The sequence below is a fragment of the Podarcis vaucheri genome (assembly GCF_965113315.1).
Source record: "Podarcis vaucheri genome assembly, chromosome: 1".
NCBI classification, from domain to species: Eukaryota; Metazoa; Chordata; class Lepidosauria; order Squamata; family Lacertidae; genus Podarcis; species Podarcis vaucheri.
This window is the reverse complement of record NC_138759.1, coordinates 136,958,909-136,978,186: the sequence shown is the minus strand read 5'-3', so window position 1 is coordinate 136,978,186 and position 19,278 is coordinate 136,958,909. Positions and strand designations below refer to the sequence as shown.

Sequence of the window (19,278 nt, the reverse complement as noted above, 5' to 3'; positions counted from 1 at the left end):
AGGCACACCACCATTACAGCCCCGTGACGTCAGCACGCAGCGTCACGCCGGGAGGGACGCACGAAAGTGTAAGTTTCAATTTTTTTTCCTCCCCCTTGCCGGGGAACCTCCAACCTTTGGGGGTGGGGGGGGAGGAGGCAGCAAAGCGAGGCAGGAAGGAGAGCGCGGCTTGGCTGGGTGAGCTTTGGCAGGGGCAGGGAATGAGAGCCGCGAGGCGGGCGCTGCGGACGGAGGCGCTGCCCGCCGAGCTCGCAGGCAGCCAGGCAGGCAGACGGCGAGAGCCCCGCGCTGGGCGGCCTCTCCTCACCGCCGCCGCCCCGCCTCTCGCCGCCCGACTCGCCCGCCTCCCTCCAGGCAACATCTCACGGCACACCAGGCAACATCTCGCGGCACACTAGTGTGCCGCGGAACAGTGGTTGGGAAACACTGCACTACTTACCTGGAAAAACATTCCTAATGTACCAGCCGAGAATGAAATAAATAAAAGAATCTATCAGAATTAACCAGCACATCCAGCCAAAATTAGTCTCATCTCCAGACATAGGTGATTTATACATATTATCCCACTGCAGGCCTACAAAAGAGAAAAGGTAAGATAAAGACAATTTCCACATTAGCCAATGAACCAGACTGCACCAGGGCTACCCAGAGAAGTGTCCACATAAGAAGAACCCTTACCAACGCCCTGTTCTTCATAGCGGGCAATGTACTGGCTTGCATAGCTGAACGCGGTTGGAGACAGCAGGCTCTGGAAAAAGCAGGGGAGAAACAAACACACAAAAACCCTACTGAAATATTTGCACACAAATATCCAGGTAAACATATGAAGACGATGCAGATTTCAGAGACATATAAAATGTAAGTATAGATGTAAAATTATACCCCACGATTCAGATGAAAATGAAAGTATTTTTTTAAAACGAAAGAAGGGAGAGAGTGGGGAGATGAGAAAGAAAGCATTCCTGAGAGAATGAGCACAAAGAAGCCTTGGGAATCATTTTTATTATCCCCGTAGACTCTTCTTCCAACAAGGAGAGTAAGGCAATATCCATGCAGTTCACCCTATAAACTGGCTCACACACACACGCACGCACGCACACACACACACACGCACGCACGCACACACACAGAGTTCTAGGGACCACTGACTGAGCATCATGGCATGAGTGTGCTTTTTTGAATCCAGCATTGCACATCCAAACCAAATATTCTTGACATTTTGCCAATTCTCATCTATTTTACCCTGTATTGGATAAGAGGAAACACAGAGGTGTTAACTAGGGCCGACCCAAGGCATTTTGGCACCTGAGGCAGACCCCAAAATGGCGCCCCCCTTCCCACCAGGGAAGCAGAGATGAAGGAAGATCTACGTCAGGAATAAGAAGGAAGGAAGATCAGGATTGGTATCTGCTGGCCCTGTGAACCCTGCTGCCTGAAGCAATTGGGCCTAATATTACACCACTGCTATTGTGTGGTTGAGAGACAAGCCAAAATGTGCATTTAAGTTGACCCCCCCACACATAAAAATTCTTTGGTAAATGACCCTTCCCCCAGCCTTCAGACGTCTTGAACTACAATTCCCACCAGCCCCACCTAGCACTGCCCTGCTGGAGCGGATGGGAGTTGTAGTCCAAAACTTCTGTGGGCTCCAGGTTGACTAAAGCTGCCCCAGCACCTTCACGCATCTTAACACAGCTGAGAGGTTTACCAGCAGGCTCTTCACGGAAAAGCTGACGTGATTCTCAACGACAAGCAGGACGATGAATGGGAAAAAGGTCAAGATGTAGATGAGACAGCCCACCAAGGCAGCAATGTTGGTGTTGTTGAAGAAGACGCTGATGAGGTAGCACATGGCGATGATGGAGAAGCTGTAGTCCAGGAGGTACAGGAACAGTATCACAACGTTTATGTTGGAAAGGACGTTCCCAACTTTGAGCATAACAATGAGAAACGTGGTAGTAATTAGGAGAAAGGTGGCACATTCAATGAACCAGGCGATGAAGTGACTGCTGGAATTGACACCCATCATCTTCATATACTATGGAGGGAGAAATAATAAAAGGATAGCCACTTAATTGAATTCAAACATGTATATTAGTTATTACTATTATTTATTATGAAAACAAATTTAGAAACCAGTTTCAAAGAGGTGCACAGGGTAAAAACAGACTAAAACACAGAAACACAGACTCAAAGAAAAATAAAATCAATTTAGCCAACTCTAAAGCAATAAAACCATTTACACAAACACCAAAGTATTAAGTGCTGTCGTCTTCTAAAACAGGTAAAGGACCCCTGACAGTTAAGTCTAGTCATGAACGACTCTGGGGTTGCAGTGCTCATCTCGCTTTATTGGCCAAGGGAAAATGCCGTTTACCTTCCCGCCGGAGTGGTACATATTTATCTACTTGCACTTTGACATGCTTTCGAACTGCTAGGTTGGCAGGAGCTGGGACCAAGCAATGGGAGCTCACCCAGGTAAAAATCGACCTTCTGATTGGCAAGCCCAAGAGGCTCAGTGGTTTAGACCACAGCGCTACCCAGATATTCTAATTATGTACTGTAGGCATAGTAAGATGGCCATTGTCTCTTCTTTTAAAAAAGAAGGGGTGACTGGTGGTCTGCAGCATTAATTTCAGTTTTACAGTCTCTGAGAGGGACATGTCAGTCCTTACCAGGAATGTCCAAATTGTGCCCCACTAAGCTGAATGTGCACACCCTAATGAATTGTGAGAAATCAGATGCTTGAGGCCACTGTTACCTCTCCAGTTCATATTTCTGCAAACTCTGACTAACAGCAAAGTAGGTTTTGGGTTTTTTTGTGTGTGTTTTTTTAAAAAATTGGGTGTTGTAGAGGTTGCCTTACAAGGCCTATGTGTGCATTGATAGGTTTACAAGTGGCAATGGCCCAAGCTATCAAGTGTGCTCCCAGTAGTGCTATTGACTGGTGCCAGGTCAGCAATAGCTCTGCCAGCTTCTTCCAACAAGTATTGTTTCCTGCACCAAAATCTTTAATGTATTATGATCAAAAAGTTGGAATCTCTAACTTGCTAAGCTATGGGAAAAAATGAAATAAATAAACAACACCATGGTGGAGTTCAAACGGAGTGGCACTTACCTCCCAAATAGATAAGTTTCTCAAAAAGACCAGCTATTCTAATATTTTAAATTGCCAATCTGCTGAACAAATCATGCACCCCCCCCCTAAAATTCACTCCCTTTAACATTTCCAGGCTGTTTCTTTGGAGTGAACATTTATAACTCAAGGATTAGGAGGTAGACTTCCTTGTACGACATCCTTGAATGCTACTGGTGCATGTGTGAAATATTTTGCTCCATTTGCCCCAAATATTTTGCCTGGTTATTTTTTTAATTCAGCATAAACAAGAATGTGTGGACCATTTCTTATGTTACATTGTTGAGCCGCTTTAACACAGCTTCTTCCCTGGCAAAAACGTAATACCAGAGGTGTGAGAAGATCACACTATAACTTCTCCTCATGCCTGCATTACCATATTTTGCAAGAGAGAGTTATTCTGGCATGGCCAAGACTCTCTGAAGCTAACCTCCGACAGAGCTACTCTGCCCTTTCCCTACAAATACTTTGAGGATTAGATACACAGATATAACTCTACAAAAGTCCACACTTGCTGCTGTTCTAATATTACACAAATGACATCAGAGCTGTTTCACAGTGGAACCAAACTCCCTCGGAGGTGGTGGACTCTCCCTCCATGGAGGTTTTTAAGCAGAGGTTGGATGGCCATCTGTCATGGATGCTTTAGCTGAGATTCCTGCATCGCAGGCGGTTGGACTAGATGACCTGAGATGATTCTGTGAAATAGTAGCATCTCTGTGGGAATCTGTTTGCTCAAAAACAATAATTTTCTTTGTTTAACCTGTGGAATCGATTGAATCGCTAATGAAAGTGCTAAAAGTCCCACTGAGTGTTAGGACAGCACACAGGAACATTTTTAGCAGAAATAGCCTCATATTTTAAATAAGTGTACACTAAATTGAGAGTAGTTGGGCTAAGGCAATAATTGATTCTGTGGAAGTGGATGCTGTACTTCACTGACTACCAAGATAAAGAATTACAAAGCCCTTTTGCTCCTCTGGTGGAAGTTTAGTTTGAAAACTAAATCAAGTTAAGAAGGGGAAAGATTTTCACATTGATCGCTATGTTGTCTCACAGGAAATCTAATCTTGCGCATGCCTCACTTGAGATAATAACACAAAAAACACCATGGTATGTAAGAGGTCAGGAAAGTAGAATCATGTCAGAAGAACCAATTATGAAAGAAATAATTTCTTAACAATTCGCTGATGTATCTAAACAAAATAGCGAACAGCTTCCAATCACTGATCTTACTAATGACTTTTCTTCTGAAATCTATGGCTTTCTTTTAGAGGCCCATAATCCAAAGAACCCCTTTGCTGTGTGCAAAAGTTTTTAAGAGCTCTGGAAGCTGCCTTACGAAAGGTCAGACCGTTCGCACATCGAGTTAAGCATGGTTGACACTGATTGGCAGTGGGTCTCCAGAGTTTCAGACAGGAGTCTTTCCCAGTCAGGCCTGGAAATGCCAGGGATCAGAGTGGCTCAGAGTGTGACCTGTGTGGCTGTACTGGGCGCAAAATGTCTGGCTCTGCCACCAGTACTCCACTGCACGGCGAGAGGTGTGGGGAAAGGTGTGCCAGATTTTGGCGGTGCACAGGGTGCCACTGAAATCTGAGGCGCCAAGGTCCGTCACTGCAGGGATCGATCCTGAGACCTTCAGGATGCAAAGCAGGTGCTCTTCCATTGAGCAGCAGACCCTACCCAACTACATCCCACAGTTTTCCTCCTGATGTTTGTTCCCAATGGAACTTTTCCAGACAAATATTCCCTGTTGGAGTGCCAGGAAAGTGAGAACTATACTCCTGCACATATTTTGTCACACTGCACACTGATGAAATTGGGGGGGTGGTGGTGGTAATAATATGCATGATGCATAACTTGCACGCAGGACACATGGTCTTGACAGGGAAAGCTTCAAGTGCAGGTAACCTTAAGAATGGACTGCTGAAACGTGCACTATATGTGGAGCTGCCTTGGAAGCTGTTTTGAAAGCTGCAGTTAGTGCTGAATGAGGCAGCTGAGCTCTTATTAAAGGTAAAGGTACCCCTGCCCGAACGGGCCAGTCTTGACAGACTCTGGGGTTTGTGCGCCCATCTCACATCTATTGGCCGGGGGCCAGCGCTGTCCGAAGACACTTCCGGGTCACGTGGCCAGCGTGACAACGCTGCTCTGGCGAGCCAGAGCCGCACACGGAACGCCGTTTACCTTCCCGCTGGTAAGCGGTACCTATTTATCTACTTGCCCCCGGGGGTGCTTTCGAACTGCTAGGTGGGCAGGCGCTGGGACCGAGCAGCGGGAGCGCACCCCGTCGCGGGGATTCGAACTGCCGACCTTTCGATCGGCAAGCCCTAGGCGCTGAGGCTTTAGCCCGCAGCGCCACCCGCGTCCCTTGAGCTCTTATTGGGGACTGCCTATTGCCAACAATTTACACCAATCTTGACAGAACTACACTGGGTGTCTATATGCTACCAAGCCCATTTCAGGGTGCTTGCATTGACTTATAAAGCCCTACATAACCTAGAGAGAGTGCCTCTTCCCACATAGATCTGCCTGGCTGTTGAGATCTACCAAGGAGGTTTGTCATTGTGGGCCCCAGCTTTGGAGCACCTCCCCTCTGTGCTACAGCTCCTGCTCACCCTTCTGATGTTGTCTACTTGCCTAGGCCTTTGCTGGATACCAGTGCCTGGATTCCTGCCATTTGTTATTTTTCAAGTTGTCATGTATCTGTTTTAATTGTATCCTACCCTAGAATAGCATTGTGGTGAAAGTAGGGTAAGAAATATTTCAACGAACAAATAATGTTAAATATGCATAATTAGGAGTGGGAGCAGAAGGATCTGCTTCTGCTTTCTTGGTTTCTCATTTTTCCAATCTTAAATTGAGTTCTCCACATTTTGCATCAATTTATAAATGAAATTGTAAAAATCTTCCTGAAAATCCATCAACATTTGAAAGCAAACTCATTTTATATGCATTTTTGACTAATGTACACAGTTTTGCAAGCAATGTCCCCCAATGCAAGGAGTTTTCACTAATATATTCATTTTTATGTATACTTTTCCTGAATATATGCATATTTTCAAACATTAGTTGGAGAACTGCACCGCACAATGTAGATGTGCTTCAGTTCACATACTGTTTCAGAAAGTGCAAATTCAATAGCTTCAGCTTTCACTGGAAAAAGGAACTGAATTTCTCCTGCATCCCTATATAGCAGTGATAAACAACATAGGAGCACCACAAAGAAAACTGGAATGTCTTCAAGATCAACTGCTAGGCCCCTCTACATTCTTGGAGAACTAACTCTGTTAGCTTTTAAAGGTGCAAGTCTTGTTGGTAGTCTATCTCTCATTCTGAAAAATGAACTCTGAGACCTGCATTCTCAGGTCTTACCCAGGAGCAATTTCCACTGAATTTGCTTGTATGAATTGTTTTGGAGAGGAGCTCAGGGCATAGCTTTCATAAGTGGTTTCTCTGTCAGTCTCTGTGAATAAGTTAACACGGAACCCTATAGACTGGATTCCTTCCACCCAGGTACTCAGACTGTCAGATACAGCCGCAGGGTGTGATGAATACTCAAAACTTCAGACTACCTCGTAAAGCCTCAGGTCTTTTTCTTCAACGAGTTTCTTCACAAAGGCTGCAATGTAAAGTATCCAAGCAGCCATCAACATGAATGGAAGGGAGTAAGTCACACTGGTTAGGAACCTGTAAAAAGAAAAGCAATTATTTAGCTGCAAAGGCAAAATATGTTGGATTAGGGAGGGATAACTAGCATGACTTTCAACATAAAAGCCTTTGTTTTTTCTCTGAAACTTGGACTATAGTTAAAAAAATATGGCTCATTCTAGGAACTGGTAATTCAATGAAAGAATTTTTGCTTTTACAAAAACATACAGCTACTGGTTTCTGGCTCTCAGAGTCCCTACATTGAGCCATGTTTTGTGCCCCACCCTTCCTTGACTGATACTTAATATTCCTCTGTATAAACCTATGTAGGGATAAAGATGGGCTCTTATACCTTTGCAAAACTCTATGAAGTTAGAGACTGGAAGTAGTTTCAATTTTCCGCCTCAAAGCAAAGCATACTATGTTTTGCAGAAATATCACTTGACGTTGTGATCTTCTCAGGAGATGAATATGAAAGCAGCAATAACATCTATGCCAGACAAGTCCTGTCCTGGTCATGTTCACTCAGACTTATACCCTACTGTATTCAACATGGCTTATTCCCTGGCAATTTCCTGTGTATACAGGACTGCAAACGTACGTAGATTTACTTCTGAGTAAACATGCAGAGGTTTAATTTGTAAACTGAATCATATTTACGTGGAACTAAGTCCCACTGAAAATGATTGTTTTTGCAATCATTTATTCATAGAGCATACATAGTATGAATTTGGTATGGATCCACTTGTATTCTGAGTTTACTTACACAAAACACTTGGGTCAAAGACAATTTACCATTAGCAATGCCTAAAACAGTGATAGTGAGAAATCAAAGCTTACCATGGCTATCATTAAATAATTTAAGAAGGGGAGATTCCTATCTGAGAAGTAAAAATTACTTAATTCTTAAAGTTAAGGCAACCAGATGTTGCAGGATTCCACTACAATGGATGGGTGGGTGTGGGTAGGGAGGGAGGTGGGTAGAGGTTGGCATAAAAGAAAAGGAACATAGTTTTTCAGGGTTTCACATATTGTTAAGGCAGCCTATGAAGGCATAAATGAAGATTGGGTACATTCAGATGTAACACTCTCCATGAGTTGGATGAAAGCACAGACAGACATTATATCCAAACTATCAAACTGTGATTTGAATGAGCCATCCAAATCAGGATTGCTGTTTGGTTTGTGATCTTACTTGATCCCTTTGCCAGTTGTCACATTATGGTGATTTTACCTGACCAGGAAGTGTTTTAGCAAAGAAGCCTGATACAACTGGTGAGATTGTGAGTGACCATATTTCTGTCCCATTATAATGTTTATTTATTTATAAAAATATTTATATAACACTATATCATAATACCATATCTAAATACCATTAAAAACCCCTCATAAAAATGTATACTCAGAGATCATCTGCTATTGAGGAAAGTTGTTTTCCTTATTGTCTGCATCAGCTTGGTGGCACAGAACAGTTTTCAGCAGGTTTTTGAAGGTTAAAACCGAAAGCACCTCCCAAATCTCTGTTGCATAACATTCCACTGGGCTGATGACACCAAAGACTCAATTTAATGTTGCCAATGATGTGCCTGCAGATGATCTCAGTGACTGAGCTAGGAGATAACAGTTCAGGCAGTTCCTCGGGTACCCTGGACCTAAGTTGTTGAGGGCTTTGTAAATTGGTGCAAGGTCCTTGAAGGTGGCCCAGTAGTAGAGGAGGAGCCTGTGCAGATGTTTTAACAGTGGTGTCACATGTTGGTAGCTTTGTGCCCCCACCCAGGACCCCCATTCTGCACTGGGTGGAGCTTCCAGACTAGGCCCAAGGGCAGCCCCACAGAGAGCATACTGCTGTAAACACTCTACCATTTATTAAACGCTCTGCTTAATGAGGTTTAGTCAGCAGACTTACATGTCTTTGTTGTAGCAGGGGTAGGGGGTGGCCTGAACTTGTACTGCGATTTCTTCTGCGGTTTTCCCGGTCTGCAATTCAATGATTGCTCTGTCAATGCTATCCTGGATGTAGATAAACGCTCGGCTGTAGATCTGACTTTGCGAGGCTGAGTTATGTGGACCCACCGTCCAGATTTTCTCTCGTATTCTTCTGGTTGTTTGGGAAATCTTGCTGCTCATTCGGATGGTGTAGTTGACTAGCGGTGGAAAGGAAAGACTGCCAGGAATTTCTGTCTCCTCCCTCTTTCTGTCTGAGAATGGCTTGAAAATGATACCTTTGAAAAAAGAGAAATAAATGCATTTCACTGCAGCAGGGCTAAGGGGGGGTTCGTGTCAGTAGGTTCCTCACTGGGGTGTGGGCCATCAGCAAGTTGACCCTTGACACTAGCCTTGAACTCTGGGATGCAAACTCAGAGGCCTCTAGACAGGGATCAGAAGTTATATCCATTGTTGGTCCTCCCCACCAAAATGTCCTCCTCAGATTACACGTCTACTTGCCTCTGAAGCAAACACACATTTACTTTTCTCTCCCCAGCCCTGCAACCATGCTTCAGACAAATTGGTCACCTTTTATGTTGTTTTTCAGATATCTTGCAAGTTCCTTAATTAAACATTTGTTCAGTAACCACTAAAGAAGAAAACCCAGTAATTTGGAATCGAACTCATGCACTGCTTCATTTTAATAGGGAAACATCCACAAAATTTCTCAGGGTCCCTTTATCACATCATGCATCACCATACAGACATTCTGGAAATAAATAAATAAACAAACTAATCTGTCAGCCATTAAAACCAAACCAATCCTGTTAAATATGTTTCTCAGTTCCTTATCACCTTGTTTCTATATGTGCTACAAGACGAAAGAAAGAACTTTGACTGAAGAGAGAGAAAATGTTTTGTCATATAGAAAATTGATAATGGAATGTGAAGATTACATTTAATGAAAGAATTGATGCAACAGATTTGTGTAGTCATAAGTAATTCTTGTAGCTCAATAGTTTCATTTCATTTCTTATGGTAATAATGATCTCTCAATACTCAACACAACATTATTCAACACAACATAAATTGTTCTGGCATGATCTTATCAGTATGTAATACTGATATTCTATCTCTTTTTATCTGGTAAATGCCACTAATGTATCAGATGCTATATTGATTCTGTAGTTCTTAATTGACAATGCAAACTTCTTTTGTTTTGTGTGTTCAACTTCAACTGTTTTGCTTTGTTTAACTTGTAACATTACAAAATTATCAAAGAATAATTAGCTAAGAAATAAAAAGCAGTTACTGCAAACATTAAAAAATGCTCTAGTCTAGGGAAAGGTGGGTGAATTGGCAGAACAGGGTTTGATGCTCAAAAGAAGTCTGTGCATCTGCCAAAAACAGGCTGAGTACAATTGCCTGGCCTTCTCACTGTTCCAGCTGTGTACACCCTTTATTTTGCTTGTGATCTCAAGCATGCTTTAATAAAATGAACAGGCATTAATATAATGTCTATTGCTATGATTCTCAATTTGCAAAGCAGAGAATCTTAAGGATGTTAAGTTAGTATACAATAAAAACACAGGTATATCATCAGATTTGGGGACAGCTGAATTGAGAATTGATATGGCACTGCTGCCCATGTGCCCATTGGAGGGAAAAGGTGGGAAGAGAAATAAACTAAAAATTGAAGTGAGCTATACATCCGATTCACACCTGGCCACTGCAATCCCTGCTGATTCTCGCAACAGACCTTGCTTTCAGATAACCTCAGTGCATCATGCACTTTCTTCCTAGGCAGCTTGTTTGTTTTAAAAGTTATTCCCGAATGATGCTGGAACACATGCTACTGGGGATCAGCTTTGTTTTGTTAAGTAATGTATTTCAAACCACCAATGTAACAGACCAGAATGATTCACCTCAGCCCAAAGATCCACCTTTTAACACCTCATCTTGAATTTTGGTTAAAAACTATTTCATTTCAGTAAAGAAATCCAAATTCAGATGACAATACTCACTTGCAAGAAGTTCATTCTTCAAAAAGAAATCTTTTGCCACCATTTCCAGCTCCTCTACAGTCTTCAATGGACGAATACGATCAAACAACACACATGAGGAGATATTTACTGAAAGTCCTGCTAAGACGCTGAGCTGGTTTATGATGTCAGCATTATTCTGTAGTTCCCAACGTATATCATCTGGGGGTGGGGTGGGGAAATTAAGCAAGAGAACCATAATCAGTGGTGGACTTGGGGCTCTCAAATTTCAGCAGTGCCCTGTGCGAGAAAAAATCCCCCTCCCAGCCTCTCACAATGTATTCTACAGCCTTGTTTTGGCAAGCCCTGCAGGATGGCACCCAGGATGAGCACACCAGTTGCCAGGGCCTTGCAGAGCCAGGCAGAGGCCCCGGCCAGGTAGATAATGTGCCCCCCTTTTTTTACCCTGGGGATAACTGAAGTCTTATAAATAAGGAAGTATATAAATGATTTTCACAAAAGTTATGCCGACTAATAATTTTATTTCAAGGCTTGAACCGTATCTGCATATAAAGACAAAACTGAAAATATAGATAAATGTGTTGACCAAGGCCCCCTTTGGAATCGGAGGCCCGGGCCAAGTGGCTCACACGCCCCCCCCGGTCTGGGCCTGCCAGTTGCACCAACCTAAAACCACCTCTGCCATAATCTATTGATTATAATGTGACACTCTCCTGTGGAAGACACAAGAAAACCTAAAAATTAGCAGAAGTTACTTTTAGTAGTTTCTGTTCACAGATTCATAAAGCTGAAAAAGATCTCATGATTGCCTAGTTCTCTCTGAAAGGGGTAAACTTGTATCTGGCCAAGACCACTTTAGACTATAGATGAGGCCTGAATGACTGAATACTCTTCCATACAAAAAGCAAATCCCTCCACAAATAAAACCGCACGTTAGGGTTCTTCCCATTTTGGGTGTCTCCAGACAGTTAATATTGTGTGGAAGTGAAGGGATTCAAGTGCAAACCAGAACTTTAGATTTGCATGATTAAAGTGGGTTACAGGGCTGTTACCCCTGAGCAACAATCCCACTTCACACAAGAACCTGATGTTTTGCAGTTTGGGAAGCAACAGGGAAGCGTGGGGTGTTATGTCCACCCCACAAAATGTAGTTCTTTTCAGTGGGTACTCTGTCAACTAGTATGCAGTCCAAAAAATAGGTGTCTCCACAGGGTACTGCAAGTAATACGGACTTATGTTTTCCTATAGAAATCAGCGGCAACCACCCACTTATGTGAGACAAGTAAAGGTGTATAATCCGGAACATCTCTAGTACTGTTAGCATGCATGGCTGTGTGCAACAACTTACCCAGCTCGTCAATTTGGTTTAGAAGGTCATCAGCATCTAGTTTCACCATGAGTTTGATGAACACTTGCACAAAGGGATTCTGCAGTGCATTCTACAAAATAATGGAATGAGAGCTTGGTTAAACAAGTATATTCAACCACTTATCCAAATTAGAACCACAGTTGTCAGAAGGAGGAAACGAATCCCCTGTGAAGAAGGTATGGTCAGTTCCCAGAGAAGACACAAGCTTTTCCTCTTTCAGTGGCTGGCTTCTTGTGTCATGTAGGCCAGGCCCAGGAACTGAACCTCAAGCTTTCCATTTGTAGAAGGAAAAGGGCTGGACTGGGACCAAGCCATGGAACACACCAGGATTAGCACAATTTTGCCATGATAATTATATACCAAGGCTGAGAATGTAGTGGGTTTTACTGCTATGATTAAATGGGCACAAGACGTTGGACATAACATTATGTTTGCTGATTGGGAACAGTTGTGTACCACAGGTATGAAATTTACGGCATGTAATGCCCTAAGAGAGAATATTATGAAAATGATATACAGGTGGTACATGACCCCAGTCAAGCTTGCAAAAATCTATCATTTGCCCGACAATAAATGTTGGAAATGTAAAGAAACTGAAGGTACATTCTTTCACCTCTGGTGGACGTGCCCAAGGATTAAGGCTTTCTGGGAAATGATATATAATGAATTGAAAAAGGTATTTAAGTATACCTTCTTGAAGAAACCAGAGGCCTTTCTCCTGGGCATAGTTGGTCAGTTGGTGCCAAAGAAGGACAGAACTTTTTTAATGTATGCTACAACAGCTGCAAGAATTCTCATTGCAAAGTATTGGAAGACACAAGATTTACCCACACTGGAAGAATGGCAGATGAAGGTGATTGACTATATGGAACTGGCGGAAATGACTGGCAGAATCTGGGACCAGGAAGAAGAGTCGGTGGAAGAAGATTGGAAGAAATTTAAAGATTACTTACAGAAATACTGCAAAATTAATGAATGTTAGAATGATGTTGAAATGAAGTTAAGTGGTTTCTAGCTGTAATGCTAAGAGAATATGAAACAAAGGTCTATAAATGGGTAAAAGCTTAATGGTAAGGATTTGCTGAACTAATAAATTTAAGTGGAATACAAAAAAGGGAGGTATGAGGAGGTCCGGGGAAATAAGCTTAAGGAAAATAAGAAACGGAAAATTAATGTGTTTTTAACTGCTTTTATTTTGCATTTTTCTTTTTCTTTTCCCATTTTTATTGTAATACATGAAAAAATCTTAATAAATATCTTATAAAAAAAGAGAGAATGTAGTGGGTTTTAGCAAACTGTCCCCAATATCCAAAGATGACTGTCAAACCCCAAACTCCCTATATCTACATTTCTGGCATGCCCTTCCCTTCGCTCATATTAATCTGCCCATCCCAAAACTAGGCATCCAGTTTCTGCATGTCATGCAACTGTTGCTAACTCAGTTTAAAGGAAGGGAGGAATACTTCTGAACTTATGTACCTCACATTGTCTGAACAATGGCCTGTTTTTGTTAATCAAAGTTCTCCAAGTGAGCTTATCAGTCTTCCTAGTTTCATTCAAAACAATATAGAGGAGGGTGAGGTAATCCATATGGGAGGAAAGAGGCACAGTGGAAGAAATATGTAACACTACAGCTCAGTCCTCTCTTTTTTAATCTTCTTTTTTTAAAACTGTAAATCTAAACTAGGTCTGAGTACTAAGCAAATTTGGCCTCAGAGTAATGGCAAAAATTATCCCTCTGCAAGAGAGCAGTTTTATTAATAGCTAGGGATATCGGAGAGTTTTGCTATAGGCAGATGCAGATATGGAAAGTTCTTGTTCCCAATATTCAGGAATGGAATTCCTTGAAGTGAATGCAACCCACATTCACATTGGCATCTATTTTATCTTTTTCAGTATGCAGGTTTGACATAATTAATGTAATTTTTTTACATGTCACTTCACCTGATGTTCCACAATGCTGTTATCATGAAGCTCAATAAATGTTTAGAACCCTGTGGGGAGATGGCTAATTCATGGGCCATTACCTGCTTTATTTACTTTGAAAGAGAATTAACAGGAAAGTGGGGCTGATGGAGGCACTGCCAAGGTGTAAGAAAGTCACCGATGTACACAGGTGTTGCTTTTCTTTTTTATTTCTGAAGTGTTGTTTGTGGCCCAAGGCGGCCTATATGCACTAAGACTGCAAACCTGAGAAGTAAATCCCATTGAATTCAGTGAGGCTTACTCTCAGGTAAATAGAGTTAGGGATTCAGCCTTGATCTGCTTCTCTTCATATTGTGAATTTTAGAAGCCAATGGAATGGAAAATTGTTTTTTTCCATATGTAAATAAGTGGTCTCTCTTATTACCTGTGGATTTTATATTTCTTCCTCTGTTAAAGTCCTAGCCTCTTTGTCAAAGTGGGGAGAACCATCTGGATTTTTGACCACTATAAAAATGCCCTTAAAAGTAAACTTCAGTTAGGTTTCTGGCTACATCACGAACTCAATAGCAGTAGCTCATCGCTGCCCTCCACAGGCAAAGGGGAGGTTCAGGCAGGGGATAGTCGGGATTTTTGAGGCAAAAATCCCGGCAATGCTCCCCGGGGGAGTCTAGGGGGCTCCCTGCTGTGCCGCTCAAGCCCATGTCTGCCAACTTGAAAGGCAGAGGGGGTGCGACCTGGGAGTGTGTCCCTGCCATGGAGGAGCCTCCATCTCCAGCATGATTTGTGGTTGGTTCCTCCACAATTCGGATAATTGGCGTTAATCAAGAGGCGCTCCTGGACCAACATATGCTAATGGGCTGCAATCAGTCAGCTGCTGAAAGGACTGTGCTTGGCTCTTTGAAGGTGTCTGGATGTTTCTTTGAAGCTCAAGAATCCTGATAACAGCCAGGAAAGGTTTGTGCTTTCTTGTGGTTTTCAAATGATCTCATTTTTTCCTGCCATCCCCCCCCGCCGCATAATGAAAAGGATGTGTGTAGCTACTGCTATGTTATTCTGTTTGTTACTTCAGAAAAGAGGGGGGAGGCTTTTGAGTTATTGTCAACAAGGAATTTAACAAGTGTTTACTAAGCCCTCCCCCCTCGACTGGGGCTGAATGGACTTTATTTAAAATTATTCCTGAACTGCTGTTGGAGGAATGCAGCAGGGGGAGAATGAAATGCTGCTGAACAGATCTGGCAAAGAGACTGAATTTGAGAAAAGAACTTGTTTTTAACTGTGTGCTGAGGAAGAACTCCAGAGCAGAATTTTAATGGCAGAGTTTGGATATGTATTCTGTGAGTTATTTATGGCTGCAGCTCATATGCTAGTTGGTAAACAGCGGGAAAATGAAATATGACCTAGTACCATCCAGATAAACACTGCAAAGAACTGAACAATGGAAGATAGTAATTAACTCTCCCAGCACACCAGGTCTGGAACAACAATGTATATGAAGGATTACACATGTGAAATGGATTACTTATTTACAAGACGTAACAGAGGTGCTGGTTGTAAGGTGAAAAAAGCGGCCAGCTGGAAGAATGTTTAAACAGCAAGTGAAGGATGTCAACTGGACTCAAAATAAGAAATGATGTGGCAATGTGAGGAAATAATGATCATGATCATATGTTTGGAACAGGAGTGGAAGACCTGGCTTTAAGAAATTCTATTAAATTAATTTGGTTTGATTTGTAATCATTTGGAAAATTAATAAAAGTAATTTGGAAAAAAGGAAATTTAAATTAAAGTTCCTTTACTTTTTTCCCCTTGAAATTTTCTTGACTTGTAACTCAACTGCCTACCTCTGGTAACTGAGTGAGGGAAGCAATATAAGATGGCAAGTTTATACTGAGTTGTGAAATCAAGGCAGTGAGAGAGGCTACAATCTTAACCTCACTTACCAGAAGGTATGCCCCACTAAATTCAGTATGACTAACTTCTAAGTAGGCATGGTTAGGTTTGCATTCATAGATGGTTTTGTAATGGCCAGTTCATTAACACTGAATTTAAGGTGGCACAAGGATATTTGTTGTTTATCAAACTTTGAAAGGGAACATGCAGGAGAGACAATGGATTAGTAAATATAGCATAGCACAGCAGCATAGATCACGACAGATTGAAAACAAAAACCACAGCACACAGTGGAGCAGATAGTACTGCATCAGGCATAAGTGGAAGGGCAGCAAAACAAAACCAGCTCACTTTATAGCACTTTATGAGCGTTACTAATTTTGTTTATCCCTATTTATAGCCTTGATATGCATGTTTCATATGAAGCTTTCAAATGGGCTTGAGAGAAAAACAAGCCACCATTAAGAGATGCATGAATTTTTCTAGCATCCAGATTTTATTTCCATGTTACAAAAAATAAAATATCCCTAAGGTTTCCCTCAAGCCTTGCTATACTGACTGTGTTATACTGAATTTGACTGCTTACATGAGTTAATAAGTTCCTGTGTTATAGCTATCTCTGTCAGATACATTGTCTTGAATTTCACATGCTACCATGAGTTAATAAAGACATCATTTGACAGAAGACAGCTGCAACTTCATAGTAAAAAGAAAATGATTGTTGCCACAGGACTCAGCGCCAGAGGGGAGTTTTAGCACTGATTTATGAAGAAGGTCTGAATTTTGTAGCTTGAATTCAAATATTTCAACTCATTATGGTACAGAGCCTTTTTGATCCTCCTGACTCAAACAGGTTTTCTTAGATAATAGAGCAGGTACCAGCCTGTCAGCACACAGGTATCTCTACAATTTAGGGAAAGGCTCAAAGATATTAATTTAATCATGAAAAAAAGTATTTTAAACTTTTCAGACCGCATACCCTTCCATAAAACAAAGTTACTCCAAGGGGGTATACAAGACCTCAAAACAATCACACATTGTAACAATGATATAACTTTTTTAAAAAAATTAAGCAGCGTAATTAAAATACCATAAAGGTACAGACAGGTGAATTTGCACTTAAAAATTAGACAGGGAACTAGCTCTGTCAGCCGTTTGACCAGTTTAACCTTCCCTTGCAAAAGGCCCCAAAGCTATGCCTACCTTCCTCATCAGAAAACCCCATGTGATGGGCCAGATGGTCAAAAGTACTGCAGCCTCAGCACCACTGCAGAGAAAGCTCCACCAACTCCCGCCCCCAAGCAGAGAGAGAGCAAGCTCTCCCTACCCCCAAATTGCAAGAAGGTACATGTGAGAGGAGACAGCTAATAGGAAGTATGCAACTATAGCTGAGCCAAAATACCTTTGGCGTTTTGTTGAGAAATTAGCAGTGGTTGGCCCATAAAGCCTGGATTTGGGGGAGAGAACTTGAGATAGCCGGATGACAGGAGATGGAGACTCCATTGTGAAATCATTATGATGTCTCTGGTTTCTTGCTTCTGATTAAAACCTTACACACACACACTCATTCACTTGCTGCAAGGCCCTTTCCCCATTCATGATACATGTGAAAATGGTTGCAATGCAGACAGCAAGGCTGATGCATCATTCATCATGGACAGAAGACTGACACATGAAAGTTTTTCAGGCCTGGGCATGTAGGCAATGCTCCCCTTTCTATGAGGGAAGGAAACACTTCTCATCTTCCACACACATTTTAAAGTATGCAGCAGCAGAGGGGACCTTATTTTATGAATCAGGGAGCTCCGAGGTAAGGTCAACTTTGCTGGAATCCTATGCTATGAGATGTTAAGCATAATTATTAATCCAGACGTACAAATCAACTAGCACAAAAACCATAACAAGACAAAATCAACACTCCATCAGTTAAGGAGATAGGGAGTAAACGTTTCATACCTTTGCTATTGGAATAGTTTCCTTTAACATATTCAGTGAGCTCATCAGCAATGGTGAATTGTCCAGCCACTCCTGGGATTTTTGTGTTAATTCAGCCATCAGTTTCAATGTTGCATTAGACTAAGAGAACAAAAATATATGGGCAAAGAAAAATGCATATCTAGTCAATCAAGTGAATTACAGTGCTTTGATGCCTTGGTTTGCTCCCTGATTATGAGAGCAGTCTCACACTGGTTAATAGTAATTTCTTGCTATTTTTACAAAACTTCTTCCCAACTAAGCCACATATTCTGAAGGCAAATTAACATTAGGAATTCCATATGTTCCCAAGTCACTGGAGAAGCAACCTCCCAATTGGCGTCTACTGCAAGTACCGTTTTCTAATCACCAAGAACTATTGATTTTATTGAGCGTGGTGTTACCTTCTCCATGATTGCTCTTGTTTCAGGGGTGTCTGGTGTATACAGAATCCTCCCAAACAGCATGGGCTTTAAGAAAGACCAAATTAAAGCCCCTGTAGGTGTTTTCACCAAGTCCAAAAAGATTGATGTGCAGAACGATGCTAGAAAAGGACAGAGTCGGTGTGAGAATTAGCACATATAACACAGATGCACAGTCTGGATGCAGATATTGATGCTTGCCAGATGAGAGCAGATGCTTGAAGAATCCCTTGAAAGCCCTGTCTTCACATCCTGATGTGATGCCTTTTGACAAAGCTAATCCTCCCCAAAGATCTCCCATAGCTGAACCCAGCTAACAAGGTTCTTATTGTTCTAGCAAAAACCTCTTCTGTTTAAGGTTAAATGGAGCTTTTGGAGCTCAGAGGAGCGAGTGTCAGTACAGATGGAAAAACAACTCCTCAAAATAAAAGCAGTGACCTTTCTGAATACTAAAGCCAAACTCATTGGGGACTTTAGATTTGGCAATGTATTAAAGCCACTTCAACTGCTGTCTGCATTGCTTCACTTTTCAGATAGAAACTTTTCTTGCACCAAGAAAATGCAAACCTTGCATTTCTTTGTAAAGTGTCTGCTGAAAGCTCAGCAATTCCAGCAGCAAAGTCAGTTTTTCCATTTTTGAAATAGGTCACCATAACTACATACAAACATGTATTGCAGAATTTGATCTCACTGAGACCGGAGCGCCCTTATGAACATATGGTGCTGCCATACTGAGTCCATTCTGACTCGTATTGTCATTGGACCAATGGTCTGACTGGCACCAGGTCTCAAGATTAGGTCTTTCCTGCCACCTGAAATCCTTTATAACTGGATTGAATCTGGTTCTTATGCAAAATACACCCTGTATACACCCTCCCCTCTTGTAGTCATCTTCCTACTCAGTTGATATAAAAGCACAAAATCCTGCTCATATAAGTGCTTTTCTAACTCTAGAAATATGACTTTTAATTACCCTTACTA

General features: G+C 41.9%; 1 protein-coding gene across 1 annotated transcript in view; it reads right to left on the bottom strand.

Moving 5' to 3' along the window:
- ABCA12 (ATP binding cassette subfamily A member 12) overlaps nt 1–19,278 on the bottom strand; it is a 138,821-nt gene that overhangs the window by 57,787 nt on the left and 61,756 nt on the right. The window contains exons 19-27 of the mRNA XM_082219734.1: nt 18,280–18,419; nt 17,858–17,977; nt 12,065–12,155; nt 10,738–10,917; nt 8,694–9,009; nt 6,712–6,826; nt 1,709–2,038; nt 679–748; nt 440–574 (exon numbers count right to left, since the gene is read on the bottom strand). Coding sequence (XP_082075860.1) covers nt 440–574; nt 679–748; nt 1,709–2,038; nt 6,712–6,826; nt 8,694–9,009; nt 10,738–10,917; nt 12,065–12,155; nt 17,858–17,977; nt 18,280–18,419 — 1,497 coding nt within the window. The remainder of the gene's footprint in view (nt 1–439; nt 575–678; nt 749–1,708; nt 2,039–6,711; nt 6,827–8,693; nt 9,010–10,737; nt 10,918–12,064; nt 12,156–17,857; nt 17,978–18,279; nt 18,420–19,278) is intronic.